The following is a 24,149-nucleotide window of genomic DNA, read 5'->3' as shown; positions in this document are numbered from 1 at the left end:
GCCGGTGTAATAGTGGAGCTAAGCTCGGATCCGTGGGCTCGGACAGGAGCTGCTGGAGGGGGCTTGCTCACCACGCGGCTTTTTATTTTTGAATGTGTTTATTTTTTGCCTCCACGGGGGGGCTGCGAGCTCTTTATGGAGCGAGTCTCCCTTTGCCCCCCCCCCCCCGTTGCCCACTTCAAAGGAACTGATGACTTTGCAAAGGGGCCTGGGGTGCTTTGATTATTATTATTTTTTTAACCATCCTCTCTTTCATAAATGAGGGATTTGGTTTAATTGGCAAAGCCTGAATTCGCCCCCCTCCATCCCCTTCCACTCCACCCCCAACTCTGATTTCCCTTTGCACCCGGCGGCTCTTCACTCTAAAGACTTTGGGTCTTTAAAAAAAAAAAAATCCTTACATGCTGCTTTACATGGAAGGAGGAAAAGGAAAAAAAGTTGGGAGCGGATGGCTGTAGTTTCTTCCCTGCGATTCTCATTCATTCCTCGCAGAACCTCCTGTTGCATAAATGATGCGTTGAGAGCGTGGCTCTATTTTTCCCTTTTTTTTTTGGATTTGGGTTTAGAGTGGATGTTACCAGGTTTCGATCGTCTCTTTTGGAAATACAATATCGCCTTTTTTGTTGTTGTTTTTTGCTGCCCCTCCATCTTTTTTCCCTCCCTTCTTCTCAGCTCCCCCTCCCCAATCTACCCGCCCCCCCCAAAAATCCGATTGTGTGTTCCTCTAAGGCTCGGGACTGGGTTTCTGATTGCGGTTATTTCCATGTTTCTAGGTTTGTGTGATTTTGCTAAAATGCATCACCAACAGCGAATGGCTGCCTTAGGGACGGACAAAGAACTGAGTGATTTACTGGATTTCAGTGCGGTAAGAAACAACGGTGGAAATTAACAACAGCTGTAAAAAAAATATCTTCTAGCTGATCTGTTGAACTAAAAAAACCAAAAAAAAAAAAAACCAAAACAAAAAAAAAACCCAACAAAACTGTGATCTAAGTACATTGGGTAATTTTTAATCAGCAGCTAGACCCATGGTAAATATGCTCGCTAAAAAAACAAAAAAACAAAACAAAAACAAGAGTCTTATTATACTTTCTTGTACGTGATGGGAGATGCAATCTTGTTCCTAGCTTACTTTTAATGTCATGGATGTCCAGAAATTATTTTTACAAAAAAATCAACCCACCTAAAAATGGACATTTCTCATCATTAGTTAATATTAAGAATAATATAATACTATTACTCAGCACTTATTTACATTGTCAAAGTGTTGATGGCACATGAACTAATTAATTACTAATTAGTTACTTGTATTCTACTTTCAGTTCTTCCCTTGTTTCATTTTTTTGGCACATTGAGAGTGCAAAGAAATCCACAACTGCCTCAGTTTAAAGTTTTCACTGAAATCTCAGATGGCTTCTGCTGTCGTTAAACCTGTTTAAATCTTTTCTGAGGACCCCCGGATAGATGGTGCTTTTTTAAAAGTACTTTTTGTCTCTTTGGGGTTCTTGTAAATAGCCTAATTTTGAGGGCAAACGTTAATCTGGACGTGTGCACTTGTCTAGTTTTATTCCCCCCCCCATCCTTCCTCTCCCTTCCTCTTCCTCCCTCCCCCCCTTCCCCACAATATGTCAGGAGCATTTATTTAAGGAAAAAAATCAGTTTGGTGTAAGGTGCATGTATGTTCTAAAAAGAATCAACACTGCCACGAAAATCAAAACCACCTTGTAAATGAGGCTATTTCAGGCTGCTGCTGCTCAAGAAGAAAAGGAGTACTTGTAGCACCTTAGAGAGTACTCCTTTTCTTTTTGCGGATACAGACTAACACGGCTGCTACTCTGAAACCTGTCATTATGCTGCTCAAGACTTTCCTTTGGAGAAATGGCTGTGGGAAGTTTGGCCAGGAAATGTAGCCCGAGGCAGCTTTGCAGCCCCCCCCCCCCCTTTGCTTGTTGCACTTTTTCCATTTGTTCCTTCGCTTTTTGCAGGCTCTGACTCAGGGAAGGTGCGTATTATCCACTAGACACGTAGAAGAAGAGGGAAACCAATTAGGGTCGAAATAAATGCTGGAGAGAGAGAGAGAGAGAGAGAAGGGGGAGGGGAAGAGAGAGATTGAGAGAGAGAGAGAGTCTTGCTTCAAATTGCTCTCATGTTAGAGACGAAATGAGAATTTAGGGCAGGTGGCACTTTGCATTATTATTATTTGGGTTCACATATGACAGGCAAATCCTAAAACGGGATGGAAATGGACATTGCTACATTTATGGCCAAGGTTTCAACAAAAACTTTTTTTCCCTTGCCTTTGTCAGCATAGGAGTTTGAGTGGGGATTGTTCCTCACTAAGTTTTGGTAATATTGTTGGGGACTGTGACATTTTTCAAATGTTAGTTGTATTGTTTGGGACTCTAATGAGCCTAATTTAAAAAAGAAAAAAAAGGTGGTAGTGGTAAGGGGCTAGGGGTGAGGTTGTAAGAAATACTGTATAATTTTCGGTACCATCATCTCAGATGGATGATTCATATTAAATAAACTATTAATGTCCTTTTTTAGAGAATGTGGAAGGAATTTCAGGTTAACCATGAACATAAAATCTCCTGTTTTCCAGCAGTAATGTTTCTTTGTTTCTTGTAGATGTTTTCACCTCCTGTGAGCAGTGGGAAAAATGGACCAACTTCTTTGGCAAGTGGACATTTTACTGGCTCAAGTATGTAAAATCTTTGCTTAGCATGCAGTTAAAATAGTCTTAGTTATTTATTTACATGCATTTTGTCTGTTTTGGTTGTGTTAATCTGATTTGGAGAGCACATTCATTGAGCGCTATATAAGAGCTGGTAGTATTATTTATTATTTCAACAAGTCTGATTGGAACATTTTCAAATATTTTCATATGTTTGTTATTGTAAATAAAAAAATCAATAGTATAATTGTTCAAAATGAGCTAGGTTAAATCTCATTTTTAAAAAAATCAAATGTTGGAGAATGTTTTGTTTAAAAATGGGAGTTTCTGTGTTTGTTTATATGAAGAATGATAACCAAAACAGCTAGGATAAGACTTAGTTTGTAAACAGTCATAAAGCCCCTTTTATTAAATAAATAAATAAATAGGAATCATAATAGAAAGGTCAGCCATACTAAAGCAAATAATTCTTAATTTTAGAAATTAATGTTTACTGATGGAATAATCTTGATCAACTTGAAATCTCAAAATTTTCCTTTTTAATTTAATACACTGATACTTTTTCTTTCTTAATGTTTTTACTCCTTTCAAAGAGTCCCCTGAAATTCACTGAGTATTATCATTATTATTAATATTATTTATTGTAGTTGTAGTATATGGGTGACTTTTTCATTTAATAAATATGAGCCTTGTTGGTGACATATTATATATATGTATCTATGTATATGTATAAATTGGAGTTTTTGCAATAGAACACCTGTACAATGATTGTCTGGCAATTAGGGAGGAGTTTTATGTCAGAAATTTTTATATATCTGACTACTTCAACTTAGACACATTTAAATTTCTTTATTCTTTTGGCTATTCAGTTCCATTTAAGAGGGTTTCTTACATTGCTGCAAGTAGTGTTTTGTATGTGTCACAAATAAATCTACAGTTAAACAGTTGCAGTGTCTTTAAAAGTACTGGCAATTGAATATAACTGTACAATGTACCTAATAGTATTGTATACAGAATACTGCTCTAAATCAGGTAGTAAATTTGGACAAGTCTTTACTGCAAACTATCACTGGATCTCTCTCTCTCTCTCTCTCTCTCTCTCTCTCTCTCTCTGTTGTGTGTGTGTGTATAATATAAAAAAGTCATTGCATATAGTTTCATGTCCGTTATTTTCAGTTTGTACTCAAGTAATTAAAGAAACCTCTTCTGTGCATTCAGTTTAATCATTTTTCTGAAATGCACTGATACATTAATTAACTTTTAATTTCTAAAGAAGGATTTTATTACCATTAATTTGATGTTAGTCTGTATTATACAATATTTATGTCATATTAGCTGTCACTTACAGTTATTAAACTCTATTTTTGTCTCCTCTGATAATATTTAGATTTTTAAAATAATGACAAGATATTTATGATTTTTCTTCATAAATATAGTTATATTTTCAATGTAGTGACTTTGGAGATTTTACTGATCTCAATAACTTTATAGTCATAGTTTGCCTAATATCTCTTATGTTAAAGTGCTTAATCCTATTTTTATAATTTTATTGACAATAACTGTTTTTATTGAATGTATAATATTCAATACATTTGTTTTCATTGGACAGAAGTGTAAAGCATTTGTGCCAGACAAATCAATTTATCATGCTTATACACAATCAATGCAGTAGCTAACTCTGGTCTAGCAGCAATTAATAGATTGTTATATTTAAGAAATTTGTCTTATGCTTCAGCTTTGAAGCCAGTGTGATTAAAAATAACAAAGGATAAAAATTCTAAACATTTAGTGAAATTGAGTTTTATAGTGTTTGTATTATGTCTAAAATTGAAACTATGGAAATAACTTTGGTGCATCATTTTTGACATGCAAATGATTTAATGAACTGCGGTAAGTCAGTAATATTAAGATGTGGACCACTTAAAATAACAGCTCTCATTGAAATTCATACTTAATCTCACAATCTATGCTAACATGCATATGCTTAAATATAGCACTTTGTGATAGAAGAGGGTAGAACTGCCCTGCCTGATGAATAGAAATATATATTGGTAGATGTTCTTCACACCACTGTGAATAAAAATGTCCATTATTCTTTGCATAAATAACTTGCAATTTACTATATAAAAATCTCCTGTTTGGTCATTAGACAGGCAATTTAAAATGCTTGTTCATTGGTTCCCAAAAAAGATGTCAATGCCTACATATTAAAAGTATTGTGCCTAATGCACTAAATCGTGTATCTGTGGCCTTGAAGATATACTTGTATAAAGAAAAAGTATAGTTATTGTTCATGGTGTTCCTGCTAGTCAGTTAGCTGTGTATAGTAGTGTCTTGGAAACTGCTGTAAGATATGTTTTAGATAAATGAATATTCAGCAGCATTAAAAACAGTGATATTAGTAATTCAGAAATATAATTTATTGTCCCAGGTTTTTTTAGCTATCAAAATTTGTTCAAAACTGAGACTTGTATGCAGATTACTTTTTCTACTGGATAGATGAACTTAAAAAGTTTGAGTAGACAAATGACATTCCTCAGTAAAACTGATATTTCTTGTGTTGAAGAGGCACAGATGTCGTCATCCCTCTGTGTTGACTTGAAACTTCTGAGTACAAAAAAGACCCCAAAGAAAAGTAGTCCCATGTAGTGAGGTGAAACTAACTGTGTTTGTGCGAAGTGTGGTAACATTTAATCCTGAAGTCATTTTATAGCTCTTTACTCATCTAATACACAATGCTCTGTTGTGATTTGTAGTGTGTGAATGAAAATAAAGTAGAGCCATATTTCCTTTAATCTTTAATTTCACAAACATGAATTCTTACCACCTTAAGAAATGGTGAGACTGCAAGGGAGAAAGGAATGTAACCTGAGCCACAACCATCACATTCCCATGGAGCATTTTTCACATGAAAGGTTTTTGTCAACCCAGTAAAGGACCAGCAGCTTTTGTTTGATGTTTGCAGGTGTTCAGCAGAGAGCACTAAAACAATTCAGCCATGCTGGTTCAGAGGCTTTATGACCTTAACAGGGGGAATTGGTGAGGATTGGAATTATTTTTTAAGAAAACTTCCCTAGAGTTATTTCAACTTGTATATTGAATTTGTAAAGTGATTTAGTACCTGCTAGCCAATGAATGGTCTTAAACCAAAGTGAGAAATACACATGTCCATTTGAATCACGCCTTATTAATTTTTAGGAAAGGATGGCAAAATAACAAAATCTACTTTTCCAACATTCTAAAATATTTTGTGAATATCTGTCATGTTCTTCATTTATATGAACTCTCTGCAATAAAAACTGTTAGTTAGCAATGGGAGTGTGAGATAAGAGAGAGACAATAATTGTTTGTACTTGATTTTGAGAATAGATTTTGAAACAGACATATGATATTGTTGGTACTGAACAACTTGTTAGATGTAGTACATTGGTCACATCTGGCACACTTCAGATTTCCAGCTATTATATGGTGGTTACAAAATCCCTCTCCCTCCCAGTTGTGTTAAATTTTGGTTTCTTCTTCTGCAAGTATTTAATTTTACCTACATTTTCAAGCATCTATTAAAGATTGCTCACAATATGTGTATTTGAATATTGTGTGGATGAGAACAGCAATAGAAGAATTAATGCTTAGGATTAGCCATTCCTATTATGTGAAAAATCTTCGTTAGCATAGACATTACTGAATATGTCTATTGATTTAAAGGATTTAAAAGCTTGCATTTAATTGTGTCCCTAGTTTGATTAAAGTTGTCCTGAATTGGAAAAATAGTGATTACCCATTAATATTTCTTTAAGTAGAAAGACACACATTCAGTTTGATTTTGAAGTTATTTTTGACTTGGCCTGTGTTTGTGGGTAAATTGTAGCAAAATGTGAAGGGCTTTTAGCACAGTTCATTCTTTGAGCGTGCCCTTCTGTGATAAAGCACATAGTTTTTTATTATTAGTTGATCAGCAGGAAAACTTACACTAAATATAATATTTACCTTAAAAAGGGTTTTGATAGCTGTTGGATCTAGTGCCACCTCAGTTTGCATCCATAGCTCACATTAATGTCAGTAGGAGTCGTGTGTGTGTGTGTGTGTGTGTGTGTGCGTGTGTGTGAGGGAGAATAGATGCAACTGGGAGATTTTTTTGAGGAGTGCTATTATTATTTTATTTTTTTTAAAAAAGCAGAATTACCATTCAACAGCAGACAATAAAATATGAGATATTTTAACCATACAGAGGAGTAGTTTTAATAACTGAGAAGTAGAAACTGGCATTGGTATGATTATATGTTGCAGTTAAATAGATGCCCTGAATGACTAGCTGTAGATGTTCAAATCTGTAATGGATTAAGTTAAGAGTCAGACTTAGAAAAATATTTAATACGGGCGTGGGCTTCAGTTGCATGTTGTGTCATGTTTATCAATTTGACAAAAGACATTCCACCATTTTGGTGTATGGACGCAAAAAAAAAAAAAGCATCTGTAGAAATCGCAGACCCTTGGATCATTTAACCTGCCAGTCTTCACCACTGTCAGATTGTATTTATGGATTGTAATATTATTCTCTTATTTTGTCTTTTGCTAAATCTTTAGGATTTAGCTACTCAAATACTCAAGAGCAACTACTTTCATATTTTTCATCATTAATGTTGTGTAATTATGATTAAGAAAAAAAGAATGCTGGTTACCTCCCATCCTTCCAGCTATGTTTATGTATAAAGAGCTTGATCCTGCTCCCATTAGCCTCTATGGCAAATCTCCTGTTGACTACACTGGAAGCAGAATGAGGCCTACATTGTGGCCCTGAGATCCCATATTACATACTTATAGGAGTTAAACATTTGGCATAAATAGAAGAGATTATTACCAAGCATGTACCTTATTCAAAGTGAGTGTTATCCTATAAAGAGCATCCTAAAGTAAATGCCATCTCTAATTATTTGCATATATTTGAAAATTTGAAATTAAATTAGTATCTTAATAATATCAGAAAGAAAATATGACCCCTCTTAACTTCTGATGAAGAGGTCACTGACATACTGTAGCCTTGGAAGATGATAGATAGTTTAGGTAACAATTACAAAAAAGGTTATGTAGAGTGCAGTACCGTGTTTATTATATTTGAAACTGTAATATATGCATGTACTTTGCTGTTAGCTACTGTTTCTTTTTTTGTGTTTAGTATGGCTTTGTTGTTTAATCAGGATCAGGTTATACCTATCCAACGATGTATGTACGTATGCAACCCCATGTATGTAGTTTATAGTTCTAAAACATATATTTTCACAGTCTGAGTGATAAAAAAAAAATTAATTGGGTCCAAATTCAGCCAGTGCAGCTTGAAAGAATCATGTGCAGCTGCTATGGGAGTCTCTAGGCCAAATTTAGCATTGACATAAATGATGTTTCAGAGTAGCAGCCGTGTTAGTCTGTATTCGCAAAAAGAAAAGGAGTACTTGTGGCACCTTAGAGACTAACAAATTTATTAGAGCATAAGCTTTCGTGAGCTACAGCTCACTTAAGTGAGCTGTAGCTCACGAAAGCTTATGCTCTAATAAATGATGTTATAAGTTATTGAATGAAAGCTTATGCTCTAATAAATTTGTTAGTCTCTAAGGTGCCACAAGTACTCCTTTTCTTTTTGTAAATGAATGTAAGTTAGTCTTACAAAGGTGCAAGTGTTAAACTAATGTGACTTGCCCTGATCTGGCATTAAGTGGGGTTTCAAAACCAGTGTAACTTGCACACTGAGGGATACAGTAGAAAAAGAGATTATCAAGATGGTATGAGATACAATAAGTTTCTTCTAATTTGATTTGTTCCCATACCAACTGCAGCAAGCTAGGAACCAAATTCACATTCATTCTTGTCAGTTGTCAGTACAACTCCTATCAACTGAATTTGATTCCCATAGAACACTACTGAGGCATAAATGATGATTGCGTTGTGCACCTGCTGAACAACAGATCCTGCAAGTTGTACTGCTTTCCCAGTTATACACATTTTCTGGCCCTCTTACATCCAGTGTGTAATTTACACTGCTATTTATGCCATGGCTGAATTTGAAAGTCCAGTGTTTGATAATGACTTTAGTAAATAACAGGTTTTAAACAAACACACTTTGGGATTCAAAGACTGTTAAGAATTAAATAATTAACATTTTTGGACAACATCAGCAAATCATCTTTACCATATTACTGCAATGAGGAAATCACTTAGATAACAGATGAACAACTAAGTCACATAAGCATATATAATAGAACTATGTAATGAAAGTTTATATTGAATCTCTCTTAAATGCTCAGAATCACAGAGTACTAAAGACTGTCATATAAACAATTGTGTTTTGAGCTTAAAATTATTCCTTTTTTCTTACATTGGCTATGATAAACAAAGTAATTTTGTAAGCATTTCAGATTAAACATTTATGACTAAAGGTAAACTACATTTTGTATCTGGAAGTTTTTGACTTAGTAAGGCCTAGAAAGAAGTAGAGTTGTGGTGGCTTCGGGCCTATGTTTTCAGTGATTCATATTATGATGCTATTTAGATCTGTTCCCATGAGCCAAGATAACAGAACTGCAATTGCTTAATAAGGAACAGTGTATCTGTTTCAAATAGTCTGTATTTTAAAGATCTTTTACCAACATGTTTTTGGATAAATGTTATCAAGGTGGTGAACACTGCCATTCAACAGGTAGAAATTATACTTGTCCAAAAAATGCAAATTCATTTATATTACAGGAAGTATCTCAAGGATCATACTCATTTTGTTTAGATGCTTATAGAACCATTGGGGAAAAATCCCATAGTGTTCACTCAGACAAAACTCTTATTGAAGTTAGTTGGGTTGTACGGGTATAAATAAAGTCAGATTTTGGTTTCTTGAGAGAAGAATCTGTGTAATTTGGGAATAGTTTACATGTCCTATTTAATAAATGTATATATTTATACTGTAGTAAATATCAGTGTGTATATTATACTCCTCCGTAACCTTTATCTATATGTTTATCAGTCTTTACATTCATAGAGGTCCTTTGGACAGGAATCCTGACCTTTTTTTCTGTCTGGAAAGCATCCTGGTACATGATTGGAAATACATAATAATAAGAATAAGAGCCAAATGAGATCACTTTGGACATTTAGTCTGGCCCACTGTATTCTGCAGTGTTAATCCCTACGAGAAACTGCATGTAAGAATCTTGATTTTAAACACAGAACTGGATTTTTAAAAAATAACTACCAAAATTGGGTGTTCGCATTTGAGTAGCTATTTATATTTGAATGTCCAAGGGCCCAGAGCAATAAGGTCTTTAGGGTTCTCAACTCCTGTTCTTGTTAGGAAGTACTATGCACTTCCCAAGATTTGGCCCAAGTGCCCAAGCTCTGCTACCATTATCAGTAATTATGAAGTATAAACATTTGGGATTTGTGCCTTCATGCTATGTGTCTTCTTTTGAACACTGGACCTCCATACGTCTTATCTAACCTGCTCTCAGTAAGGGCTTATTGCCTAGTAGTCATTGTCAAGGCTGTATTACAGAAGCAGTAGTGACTGAAGTTTTAGACAATTTTCTTAATATTTTATAAGGCTATTAAAATATTTTTTTTTCTTAACAGACTAGCAGGAATAGCAAAAGTGTTGAGAAAGGTTGGCATGTTTACTTTCATCGCAAAAGTAAATAAAAGCGCAGTTGATCAGCTTATCAAACAACCAGGTGTATTTAAAAATCAGTTTATCTTGGTGGATTTCAGAGCTCTGAAAAGGTATTTTATTTAAAGGTACAGTAACACTATTGTTCCTATGAATGCTATTGTGCTTTCTTGTGACAGTTAGCATTTAATGAATGACTTTCTTGACTATCATTGGTGGTAATGACAATATGGAGTTTATTAACTGTATTGATCTATTTTGGAAACAGCACTTCACACATCCTGCTGTATTTGGAGAGTACTTTTGAGGAATTAGTTTTATCCTCTAGTGTTGATTTTTAAAAATAATTAGAGATTTCTCTTTCACTTGATGGAAAGTCCTCTGAGGTTAAGATCCTGTATTAAGCACTTAAGTGGCGCCTTTCACCCAGTCTATTCAAAGTCTTTCGAAAGTGAAAGATGAGATATCGGTCTCTGAAATTAAATGTTTAATAAGGATCTGATCCTGCTTCCACTGATGTCAAATTCTGATCTCCAGTTGACTTCCAGGGGAGTAGAATTGGGCTTTAATTGTCTTCTTTCAGATTTGCTTTAAGGGTGACTTGTCCTGCAGACCTTACTTGTGTTAGTATTCTTATTGAAGTCAGTGGGAACAGTTAGGTCAGTGGACTTTCTCATGTGCTTAAGAGCAACAGAATTGAGCCCTATGTGGATATGCTATATATATTTGTGCTTATTATATTCATAGGGTGAGAGTGTGCTGTGCCATGATAGAACTTGCAGTTCAAGGGGAAGTGGGGCTAAGGTATCTATCACCTCTGTGCCGATTCTGAGTAGTTCAGGGAGCCTCAGTGGCCCCTAGCCAGGGCTTTCCACATCATGATAGCCTATCACCAACTGCCTGTAGACAGTAGTACTGTCTAGAATCTCTGCAACTCCACCTCTTCATAACCTTGACATCCCCTTGCCATCTTCAGCCCCACCCTTTATACTAGGATATGCAAGAGTCCTTGGAATACAGCATGTGGCTGCCGTCTTCAATTCTTGTGCTGGGGGAATTCTCCTCTTGGCTGGATCCTAGGTTTTTAGAACCCCGTAATGCTGCTCCAGTCCTTTTACCCAGTGTACTGTGACCAGAACAAGGGTGAGAATCTCATCCACAGATTTTAAGGCCAGAAGGAACCATTATGATCCTCTAGTGTGTCCATTTGCATAACACAGGCTTTAGAATTTCACCCAGCAATTTCTGCATCTAGGCCAATAAATTGTGATTGAACTAGTGTATATCTTTGACAAAGACTTTCAATCTAATCAGATACACCAATATAATACATAAGATCATTATATTTTGTGAGTATATAACTAGATTGGGCACCCATCTGTCTGAATTCTGATGATGTTGGCCATAAACAAAGGATTCCTGAACTGCCTTGTTCCTGAATAATTTATATAAAATTGGGGGTTACCAGATTAACACAGCAGAATCTGGTTTCTCCTTGGATCATGCATTTGACTATGGTCAACCTGTTTGATAAATAACTGTTAAAATGATTTTGTTATGTTAAAAATAACAAAGCATGACTCCTGATTGAATATCAAGACTGTAATTCAATCTCAGAGGTTCTGGTACTGTTCATAAACCATTTGAGTTGCTTTGTACTTTGTGACATCAGCCTAAAACTTGATTGAATTATGTCTTTGTAGCGTGAGAGCACCTGCTAGTGCCACTAGACTTAAGGGTCTGTCAGCATTTCCATTACAAACCTTCTTTCTGAGAAGTTTGTGCCTTGGACTGAGCATTTGAACTTTGCTCAGCACTGGCATATAAACTTTCAGTCTGGGAGTAAAATACCCCCAAACTGTAACATAGTGCATAATGTGTCAGTGCCACATTTTTTTCACCAGTGGTTTCCGCTTTTAAGATGTCTGATCCTACATTCCTTAGTTGGACAAAGCTCCTATTTAAGTCAATGGGAGTTTTGCCGGAGTGAGGACAGCAAGTGTTGGCCATCGATGAGATGCAAATGCATGAAAGGGAGTTATTTTAAAGTCTTAAAAGCAAGCCTATTCTGAGCTGACATCCCCTTCTCATCTTCAGCCCCACCCTTTATACTAGGATATGCAAGAGTCCTTGGAATACAGCATGTGGCTGTCGTCTTCAGTTCTTGTGCTGGGGGAATTCTCCTCTCGGCTGGATCCTAGGTTTTTAATGCTGCTCCGGTCCTTTTACCCAGTGCTGTGACACTTGGAGTCTCTGTAGTGCAAGTGTCTGCAAGTTGTTTGCAAGTGTATGCAAGTGAACCTGCATATATTGCATATGTTTTGAGGGTAACTAGGTGCATGGTAGATCCATAGTAGCAGTCTTGCCTACTGCTAGCATAACTGACCTGTGAAGGGATTCCCATCTAGAGAGCAATGCTGCGTTTGCTTTCAGGCTGTCCAGTCCCTTTCCTAAACCACCGCCTAGTGCCAGTCACTTCTTGCCCCCTCCAGATAAGATCAGAAGCAGGAAAGGTATTGCAGTCAACTATGTAGCAGTGGACTTTGGGATTCAAAGCATACTTGGGGACAAATCTGCATTTAAATGTTTTTGTTATATTTTAAACAGAATGTAAAAGTCTCATCCCTCCATAGAAACTTGGAAAGATGCAAATAAGTGTGTGGAAGTACCTTCTACCTTGAACCCGTGAAGCCTGGAGAGTGAATCCTGTAGGGCACATGTGAGGGCAGAGGCTAGGAGGGAGTGCAAGGCAACCTGATAGCATCTGCAGTGCTGCTCCTTTGGCTGAGACTCTCATGAATGAAGATCTGTGTTAGCATCAGGCAGATTTCTCATGTGGATTTAATATGTATATAGATACATCATGTGGTTTGATACCTATGTAAAATGGGGTTAAAAATTGAATTTCTGTCCTCAGATGCACATTCATAACTCCAATGACTTGAATGGCCCAGAGTTCCATCACTTTTATGATTTTAAATTAGAACGATAACAAATCTGTAAATATACTTTGTGATTTAATTATATCCTATGTATTAATTCAATACATTTGTTTTCTTTGACCATTAAATTGGCTTTTTAAAATAGGGGATATGCCTGAACTACAGTTAATCAACCTTATGCTGCACAGACATCAAACTATCAAAACCCAATATAATGTGTCAATTTTTGGCAAATCAAATAGTGCTTGAATTCAGTCTTCAGGATCTCATATTAACATTTAAGTACAGACTCTAGCTGGCTGACCTGGGGTATTCGTTCTGAGATCGGGCTGAAATACTAAGTGAAGAGAAATGGAAAAAGGCAAGTATCTTGATTCCCCCACAAGTTCAATGAGAGGTTTACCATTGACTTTAGTTGGGACAGAATTATGAAAAATTATATTAAATTACATTTTGATTAGAAGAAGATTAACATTTGGAAAATGATAAAGATACCCTTATATAGAGCTATTTTCTTTAAAATGAAACCTAAAACAAAATATTTATCCTTCTACTCACTAGAAGACTTGAGTTCAGAAGTCTGTGTTTCCTCGGTTACTGTTGATGACATCAGCCTCCTCCATGCTATCATTGTTTAAAGGGAACAGGCAGAATGCTGCTGACCTTTCGATTGGCAGGAGTGTGAAGGAAGAGGAGGGTTTATTTTGTGGTTAAGGCAGTGGACTGGATGTCTAGGTTCATTTCCTAGCTCTGCCACAGATTTCTTTATGACATTGGGCAAGTCACATATCTCTGACTGACTGTGTCTCAGTTCCCATCTAAATGGGATAGATAGTACTTCCTTTGTCTGTTTGGTCTATTTCTTGGCAGAGACTGTTTCGTTCCTTTTGTTCAGTGCCTAGCACACTGGGGCCTCTGAACCCTGCTGTAATACAAATACAAATAAAAGTGATTTTCAAACATGGTTTTTATTCTAAATGTGTTTTTAATTTTTAACTGTATAAGAGTTCAGTCCTGAGCATCCACAGGAGGGATTCAGCATCTTGCTGAATTGGGTCTATAGTCTGTTAGAAGTAAGTCCTTTTTTGCCCCCTCCCTCCACTGCATGACTACCATCCAATAGGCATCAGAATTGTGGTTTTGCTTCATGACCTGTTGGGACTGAATAGAGATTTAGAGAGAAGGGCAAGGGTAGAGCCTTGTCTGCATGACTGCCACAGATGGATCCAATATCCCAACCTCCTTCAAGGGAAAGAGGAGGCTCAAGAGCTTCCTTAGCTACTGCAGCTTTAAGACTGCAATAGCAGACCTGGGTTTGCTCTACTGTTACTCCACTGGTTTGGAGAGTAATTTATCTTCCTTGATCTCAGTGGACCTCCCCAGCACTCGGCTCTTTTACCTGCGTTGTGCATGGAGGAGAGGATTTGGACTTTAATGATCTGGATATTAAGAGATTTATGTTGTGTTTTTATTGCAAAAGCCTAAAGCTTTGCACTTCACCTTGCAGAAATCATACCTACCCAGATTTAGAAATAATTGCTGGTTTAGTCCTTCATAAATACATTTATTTTACAGTACGGTGTATATCAAAGTACTTCATGAGAGCTGTATTGATTTCTGGTGCATACATTTACCGGAGTTTGGATGAGCCATTTTTTTTGCTTGTTAGGCTTAAAATCTTTTTTCACCAGTAACTGAATGTTTGTGATGAAGATTTGGAGGAGAAATGGACATAAAGATTTGGAAAATAAAGATTTGCTATTCTTGTCTGTGTACATAAGTTGGGCTATTCTGTTTTTTGACAGACTTCTACATTTATTTATTGCCCTGTATTCTTTCATCTTGTCTACATATTACCAAAACAATTTGTTTTGTAGGACCTTGCAAACTGATGACTGGCTAGGTATCAGATACCACATGCAGTATGTTATCAGGAGTCTGATTGGTTAATTGGTCTTAAATTAATGCTATTCGAAGGCAGTTCTGTTCTTTGTGATATTCTAGGTCCTCCGAAACTAAGTTTATTTGATTGTATTTTGTCCATAGAAGCCTTCGGAGAAAAATGTGGTTAAGTACATCTAGAAGCTAGATGATTCCGCTTCATTCTGCGGGATCATAGTTGCTAACAAATGCCCTGCTTAACTTCTGTTCTTCTTGTCTAATTGCTCTGTAGATTTTGTATTCTTTGGGAAGATTTACTTAGGAAATACTGTGTCTTATTGTATAAATAGTAGAAAATTCATTTTCCTAAAATAGATATTTCATAAACATCACAAATTAGAGAATTTAATTTAAGAGCCAGTTTATTAACTAATGGGCATTGTTTTTTTTTTTTTTACTGTCCTAATTTCCTCATTTATATTCCACTTTTTCTTTTATCTCTCTCTTTTTTTAAAACTGGAGTAGCTAATTGGCACTAGTGGCAGCATCATGGTGACAGTGCTTCAGGTTCATGCTCATGTCAAGATTTGATAAAGCAGTTTGGTCAGTGTGAACGAGCAATGCTTCTTCTCATGTCCCTGACTGTGATTGAAATGTACAAGATCCTGAAAATGCGTTGATATCTAATTAGGAAGTAAACATAGCAAAATTACCAATTACACAAAAATAAACACACAGTTCAGAACAGTTTTGGTCACCATAGGAGCTTTTAATCTACATTCTTCTGTAGATGCTCTGTGTCTACAAGTACCTTGTTGGTTTTCTGTTTAATACTTAGTGGTGAAAATAATGACTGTATGTTATTATTTTAAGCAAGAAACTAGTTTAGTTGAAAGACTGTTGCCAGACTTTTTAAAAACAAACACAAAAAACCCACCACTTTTCACTCCTCTCTGGGTTAGTATTAAACGTTTCTGTTCAGTCCTGGTTACTTAGAGACTGTATCAGAAAGACTGTCCTTCCTTCCTTAAATGTGGAAGCTGGAATGTGTGATGTATTGTATCTTTAGATGTAAGAAGCCAGTCTGCCATCGGGAAGGGCTAGGCTGTGTTTTCAAAATGGGAATTTTACAGAGGGAAAGACACAGACACACTTTGCTAAGTCTCATGGAGATTTTATATTTGTTCCTTCTTTGTTGATTTCCTTAATCCAGTCATTTAGATGGAACGTTCACTAAGATTCCGGGGGGGTGGGGCGGAGGAAGGAAAAAAGGAAAAGAGGCAGTCCTGTTCTTTCTGTACTCACCCAATCCTGCCCATTGATGGAACAGGATGAGATCCATTTCCTGCAAGAGATGCAATCAACTTGAAATCTAATCCAACTTCAAAAAATGGGTTGCAGGTATGACACTTACACGAGCAAGGGTCTCGTGCCTATGCATAGCAAGTTATTGTAATTAGCAAGGGAATCATAAGCTGCCCAATTAGTTTATAGGCCTGTATCTGGCCCAGTATCTGATCTCTCAGAAAGATAGGAGAGAGTGTCCTTTTCAAGCTGCCACATTTCCAAAAGTATAGGAGGTTTGAGACACGCTATCTAGTTTCTTAATCTTAATTTGTTCATAAGGAGGAAACTTGAAGATGAAATCTCTTCAGAGTATGTCAGGAAGCTACCTCACTCTAAGAGGCCAAGTTTCTTGTTGACGCTTCAAAGAGAGAGTTTCTTTGAACTCTCATCTTATCCCATTGTTAGTTTCATGTCCTTTATCCAGTTGTGGAGAGTCTTTAGAGGCATGATTGTGCATCTCCATGATTAGTGCCATTTTGTTTTATCCAACCCAATGGCTAATAACACGTAGTTATCTGAGACTTTTTGTTACAGTCAGAATTTTGTATTGCCATTAGTTTGCTTAGATACAGATAAATGCCATTTAGCATGCCAACATTCTGTGAAACGTTTGAGAGCAGTCTTCATCTGTACTGGAAAGTTTATTTTTCTTATTAATTTCATTAGGGTTTCATGACAGAACTTATTTGCTGCAGAAGAACATCTCATCTACTGATGGGTGAACCAGATAAAAGATTTTGTGTTGATAAGCACCCAAGAGCTTAGATGCTTATCCAGTTACCTTGGATCTGCAAAATTGGGTTGAAAATCTAGTGGGAACAGATTTCTTGCTTATAGCTTAGCTATAAATACTGCAAGAATGGCATTTCTTAAGGAATTTCAGCACTAACACTTCTGTTCCTGTTTGGAGGCGGCAGGTTCAGAAGGGTGAGAAAGTTTTAAAAACAAAAAACACTAGTGGGGAAATAGTATCCGCAAATGAAGAGTTGGTAGTTATGGCTTTCTCTTAAGCATTACAAATATTAAAGAAAATGATGGTGGATTTTTAGTGGATCCCATCCTCAGCTGGTGTAAAGTGGCATGCATCGCACCATAGAAATCAATGGATCTATGTTGATTTACATCAGCTAAGGATCTGCTCTTATGTTGGGGTGCAGCTAATGGGATAAAGTCCATAGCATCTTTGTTTTGGAGAGGACAGCAAGCAGGATCATTGCTTCCTGGAATGAAGAGATGCTGCAGTTCTTTCAAGCATTTGTGAAGCTTCCACTTAGAAGACTTTTTCTATTTTATCTTTCATCGTAAAATTAGAAGTGCACATTTCAGGATTTCTGATTTGTCTGAAGCCTCCTTCAAGCACACATTCAATAATTTGTCTTATTCATCTCCTCATCATTCACATGGTTATGTTACATTCACCTACGGTGCAGTGATAGAGATAGGAAGAATGAATATGGATGAATTGAGGAATACAAGTGCTGTAAGTGATTTTTACAGCTCTTCGTATTGAGTTTGATGCTCTCAAATGGGACATTGTCAAGACCTGTTCTATTTTTTGAGTCATCAAGTGCACTTCATGAAGTTTCCCCTCTGTGTTGGGGCCTGCTCTTGCTCTTATTGAAGTCAGAGGCGGTTTTGGCACTGATTTCAACAGGAGCAGGATCGGGGCCCTTTGTCTGCCTCATTTGTCAACAGACTTGTAAATTTCTATATCTTGCAAGCTTACGTGAATGGAGGTGACGGGGACAGAAGGGGAAAATATATAGTTTGCACTTGTGGTCATGTTTATTTTTTAGTTTAGGATTGCTAGAAGATTAATTTTTATCTTACGTGCTGATGTAGACCTTGCTGGAGTGAGACCTTGCTGGTGTCAGAACAGATTTTCAGGGAGTAGAAGAGCATAGTGAAAACATGTTTCAGTATTTTAAAGTGATTAAAAATATTGACTTTTTCTAGTTTAATGATGATTTGTAATGAAAACTTTTAAAATGCATTCCCTGTTATTCTTATAGTTGGTGTAGGCTTTGTATTTCTTTGCCCTACTGTTTGGTTAATAAACATATTTAAAAAAAATATATTCATATACACAACATTATCATGATTCAGTTTAAGCACCTGTAGTCATAAGTGCACTTCATTTCACCTAATTAAGTTATTTAGTCATTTACACATTAGCAACGTACTACATATTCCACTTTTACAGGAACTTATTTTAATTATACTCACAGTTCTGTTCTGCTCCATTATAGTCATAGATCAAGCTGAATAATAACCATTTTAAAAGCCATATGCAAAAGGAGATTATAGATCATTAAGACCAAATTATGGTAACAATTCTCATAGTTACAAATAGAAGTCTAACCAACATTTTTCCCCCAGTCCTGTAGATACAATCCTCTTTGGGCATTTAAGATGACAATTTAAGTACAAGCTTCAGAGGGGTAGCCATGTTAGTCCGGATCTGTAAAAGCGGCAAAGAACCCTGTGGCACCTTATAGACTAACAGACGTATTGGAGCATGAGCTTTGGTGGGTGAATCCGACGAAGGTGAATCACCCACAAAAGCTCATGCTCCAATACGTCTGTTAGTTTATAAGGTGCCACAGGACTCTTTGCCAATTTAAGTACAGTTTTTTCAGTTTCTAACTGTTGGCATTGGACTAGTTAGCAATAATTTCTGAGAGTAATAAAACTGACTTAGATATACAATATTTGTTTCTGTCTTTCCCATACTAGTTCTGGTATTTGCCAAAGAGACTGTATCCAAACCTATCATTCTAGCTTTTCAGCTTTTGCACAGAATACAGGATCCATTCAGCTGGGAGTTCTTGACTGACCCCTTCCTCTCCCCTTCCCTCCAAAATACTTTGTTTGGTTTTCATTTTTCTCTGATACTACCTATCATTTAATATCAGATTTACTAGTGTCAGACAGGACATGGGCAAAATTGCACTGAAGTCAGTAAAGCAGAGCCTACTTGCATCAGCATTAAATTTGGTGCTAAGTCTGTGTCTGTTAAAGTTAAAGTCAGTGCTCTTATAAGTAAATGATGATGGTGGTCTGAAACTGCAGGAAGGCGCTAAGCTATGAGCAAACAAGCTATCTCCCTCCATTGAAAGACCACCATACCATTTCTTTGGTGCACTCTGTCCTGGCATACCAAAGTTGCTAAATCTAGACCATTTGCCATCTATAAGATGCACCTGTTTTTCAATCTCTAGGTGCATTTACAAGAAAAACATTAAAACAAAAACTCTATCATCCCCACAAATGTTAGCAAATGCAATAAAATAACTCCCTCACAAACAAAAGAACCCCAGTTGCAATAAAGTAACTCCTCGGAAAGTGCCTGGATAAACATAGAATTTGTATAATTTCTTGAAGGTCAATGTACATACTAGGCTTATTTACATTAAGGGAGAACTGACTTGCAGGTCAAGGACCCTCTGCTAAGTATACTCCCCCCCAGCTCTTGTATGAGGTTCTTTGATCTGTGCTATGCAGGGTGCCAAATTGGATGATCGCAGTGGTCCCTCCTGGCCTTAAAAATCTGTGAATGTATGTAGAAATAGAGACTCAGCTCAAGCATCCAAAATATTCTCGGCTACTGAAGTAAAACATGAAGAAAATGTTGATTTGTATGAAACACGTGTCCTAAACCATAATCATAAAATCATAGAATATCAGGATTGGAAGGGACCTCAGGAGGTCATCTAGTCCAACTCTCAGGACCAATCCCCAACTAAATCATCCCAGCCAGGGCTTTGTCAAGCCTGACCTTAAAAACCTCTAAGGAAAGAGATTTCAGTAACATGGGCTGGAAAGCATTGCAGTCTGTGGCGTCAGTAGTAGCTTCCTTTTTCCCTTCTGCCCTCATGGACAATAGAATTTCAGTATTCTCATTGGGCAAAGGTGACATGTACATATAATCTAAACACATATATCCTCACTCTCGTTATCATAAATTGTCATATTGGAAATGCTGTTTCACTGAAATGGTACAAATAGTGCTTGAGTGCTGATCCTTGCTCCTTTGTAAGTTGCATTAGTATCATTAGTGACTGCTGTGTCATTTTGACTTGCACAAGGAATGACACCAGGAATTGTACATTGGACTACTTGTTGAATGTGTCAGTTAAAACATAAAACAAATACAATTTGTGATCTAGTGAGCACTTGGATTTGTTTGATAACTGGGAGTGCTGTGGGCTTGTCAGTGTACTTCCTTAGGCAACCTATTGTCCATCCATAGCTTATATCATTCTCATTTACTTGTATCTCTTTATTTGCCGGTAACTGGGCTTCATAATAATAGGGCCTTGATTCTTTACACTGCTTTCTCATTTGAAGTTTTCATCCATTACTGATTAATACTTTGAGATCCAAGGAAAGATGCTTTAAGGGTGCAAAGTATTGTTATGGCCACTATTATAATGGGAGTAGGAATTGGTGTAATTAAATGGAATATTTGAAATATTGTGCTTTAAAGGGAAAATACAGCCACATCATGCCCCATAGTTTCAGGCAGAAAAGGTCCCTCCACCTGCAGATCTGTTCAAATCGGAGGAGGGCAGCCTCCTCAGGGATCTGATTTCCTTTATCCCTTGACCAGTTCTTAGGAAGGGAGCTGTGTGAATGGGGATGGAGCCAAGAGGATCCTCCAGTAACATGCAGAGATTCCATAGGACAGTTAATACTGCTGAAGCCTTCCTGTGGATCCCCTTCTCCACTGGAGAATTTTCTTTTAAAGGGGAGGTTCCAGGGCAGTCATAGGTGGAGGAAGCCCTAAGAACATAGCACCATTAGTACTGCTACCAAAGAGCCCAGAAGACCTGCAAAATGTCAATGAGTCTGTGCAGAGTCCTAGGATTTTCATGGCCCTGTGCTTCCAGCAGATCCCTGAAATCCAAATGGATATTGAAAGACCCTCTGCTTCTTCCATAAGGGAAGAGGAAGGGAACAGCAGCCTTCCCCCAGGGAATAAATTGAAAGAAACTGCAAGGGGGAACCTAACAAATTTTTTCTCCCTCCCTGCCCCTCTCCTGGAAGATTCCCCATGGGAAATCATGTTCTGCTGCTTGTCTTTTTACTCTGGAAAACTTTCATTGAAGTTAGTGGGAATAAGGAGTGAGCAGAATCTAGCTACCAGGATTTAGCCCCAAGATACTTGTACTGACTGAATAATCCTGTGCATTGGCATAGAACATTTTTTCTGTTCCTTTTTTTCCTAGAAAATTTATTTGAAGTGCAGCAAAAGTTTTGCACAGATTGTTACATCGGTTACTCGACATTTTAATTGAACACATATTAATATTTAGGCAGGATTTAATTTATTTAATAGAAACCTTTCTATCTGATTTTGCTTTATCCCACCCATTTCAATAATATGCCAAGGTAGAAAATTCCCCTCTTCCCAGTGTTTTTTCTTCTCCATCCATTCATCCTTTCTTCTTTAATAAGGTTGGTATTTAGCAGTTTATTGGGTGGTGTGGGTAAGTGTATGTGAAAAAATAAATTTAGGGCTTTACCACACCTGCCAGAGGTCTTTTCCCCCTCAGCAGTGGGCATTCCAGCTGCCTCTGCTCTCTCAGAGAATCTCATGTCCATTTGAAGTGTAAGGTTTTCTGAGGCTTCAAGAACAGATCTAGGAAGCTGAGGGAGGAAAGACTGAAACTAATGCTTCTTATGGAACATTCACTGAGACTTGTGATATCTGACTCCATCCCTCCTGGGCCTCCAGGACATTGGCTTCAATCTTTGAGTGCTCTGGCAATTTCTTTGGCTCTGGCCAATGAGCAAAGACACAGGGGTAGCTTCAGAGGTCCCAAAGCATTCAGCGAAGTAACAACCTCAATCCTCTGACAGAGACTGTAAACATAGGGAGAAGTCACCCTGAAGACCAGGTTCTAAGGCTACCTTTCATCCTATTATGGGTACTGTTGAGGGTCTTACCTCAACTGGTGCTGAGGGCCTGGTAATGATGAAAAAGGCTTTCAGGAAGTGGACCGAGAAGCTTCATGGCAAAGAATCCCACGTGGTTCCCTCAGTTGCACCTTTGGAGCCCTTCAGGAGCAAGGACTCCTCAAAGAAACAACCGGTCCCACCTTGGGCCCCCTCTGAGGGTCACAGGCTTGAGAAGCGTGTGGACAGACCTTCTATATTGTCCTAGGTACTTACTGACTCACCTCAATGTGAGGACTACTGGATCATTGGGGCAACCAGATTCCTCCCTAATGACCATCTTTGAAGAAGAGCCCAAATTCCCTCTACTGAGAGGTACAGGGAGGGCATATCTGATGGTATTGATACACCCACCAGCACCAATTTACCATCTAGTTCTGCCACGCCCGCCCACAAAATATTGAATGCAGTACTCATTCAGATGCTGGTAACCTGTTGACTACCAGTACCAATATCCTTAGTTCCTCCATTGGATATGGGGGATGACACACACTTGAAATCAGAGATTGAAGATTCCACCACTTTTCCATAAATCTCCCTTCCTGGCAGTGTATCCCTAATCTGTCAGTCCTCAAAAGAACACCCTTGGAATCCCTCTTCTTTTCCATGTGCTCTGCCACCTTGAGTTTTTTGGAACCCTTGGACCCCCTACAGTGACCAATTTTATAGAGTGCCCTCATGTAAAAGGAGGAGGAGCACTAGCCAACAGTACCTAGGGAACCTCTTCCCCGGGAAGCCCCTCTGTGCCAGGGAGACCTTTCAGCGGATCAAGAGCTAAGACCTGAGGAGGAGGCACCTCCTTCCAATAAATCTTCTTCCTCTGAAAATGAGGCTGTTATTCCCCCTTTCCCATCCTACATGGATGATTTCAAAGTTTTTCAATAACTGATAAAGATGGCACCTTAGAGACTAACAAATTTATTAGAGCATAAGCTTTCGTGAGCTACAGCTCACTTCATCGGATGCATCGGATGAAGTGAGCTGTAGCTCACGAAAGCTTATGCTCTAATAAATTTGTTAGTCTCTAAGGTGCCACAAGTACTCCTTTTCTTTTTGCGAATACAGACTAACACGGCTGCTACTCTGAAACCTGTGATAAAGATGGTGGCAGAGAATTTACAAATTCCCCTAGAGGAGATACAGGAGCTTCAGCATTCACTGGTGGATATCCTGCATAGTTCATCTCAAGGCAAGATAGCCTTGCCTATTAATGATACCCTCTTGTCATCAGCCTGTACTATATAGCAGACACCTGGTACCACCCACATGCAAGAGAGCTGACAAAAAGTATTGTGTGGTCGCCAAATGCTCTTTTTTCCCCCATCCCAACCTAAATCACTGGTGGTTGATATGGCTAACAAAAGAAACAGACAAGTCTGATCAAAATCTACTACTCATCATAAGGAGCTTAAGCACCTGGCCCTTGTCGGCCGCAAGAGCTATTCAGCTGCGTTACAATTCATGGTCGCCTACCATCATGCTTTGTTGGCAAAGTAAGACTACACCAAGTACACCAAATTCTTCCAATTTATTGACCATTTGCCACAGGACCAGAGGAATTAATTTAAAGCCCTCATTTCAGATGATCACCAAAGCATCTTTACGTGCTTCTCTTGATGTGGATGACACAATCTCTCACTCTAGTCATGGTTAGGCATTGAGCTTCATGGCTGCAGTCCCCTGGTCTCTCTAGAGAAGT

General features: G+C 37.7%; 1 protein-coding gene across 1 annotated transcript in view; it reads left to right on the top strand.

Moving 5' to 3' along the window:
- Positions 1-24,149, top strand: part of TCF4 (transcription factor 4) — a 324,640-nt gene that overhangs the window by 162 nt on the left and 300,329 nt on the right. The window contains 2 exon segments of the mRNA XM_038402319.2: positions 774-865; positions 2,629-2,701. Coding sequence (XP_038258247.1) covers positions 774-865; positions 2,629-2,701 — 165 coding nt within the window.

This window comes from Dermochelys coriacea, chromosome 5 (assembly GCF_009764565.3).
Source record: "Dermochelys coriacea isolate rDerCor1 chromosome 5, rDerCor1.pri.v4, whole genome shotgun sequence".
NCBI lineage: Eukaryota > Metazoa > Chordata > Testudines > Dermochelyidae > Dermochelys > Dermochelys coriacea.
The sequence above is the reverse complement of the archived record's forward strand: the minus strand, read 5'-3'. Positions and strand labels throughout refer to the sequence as shown.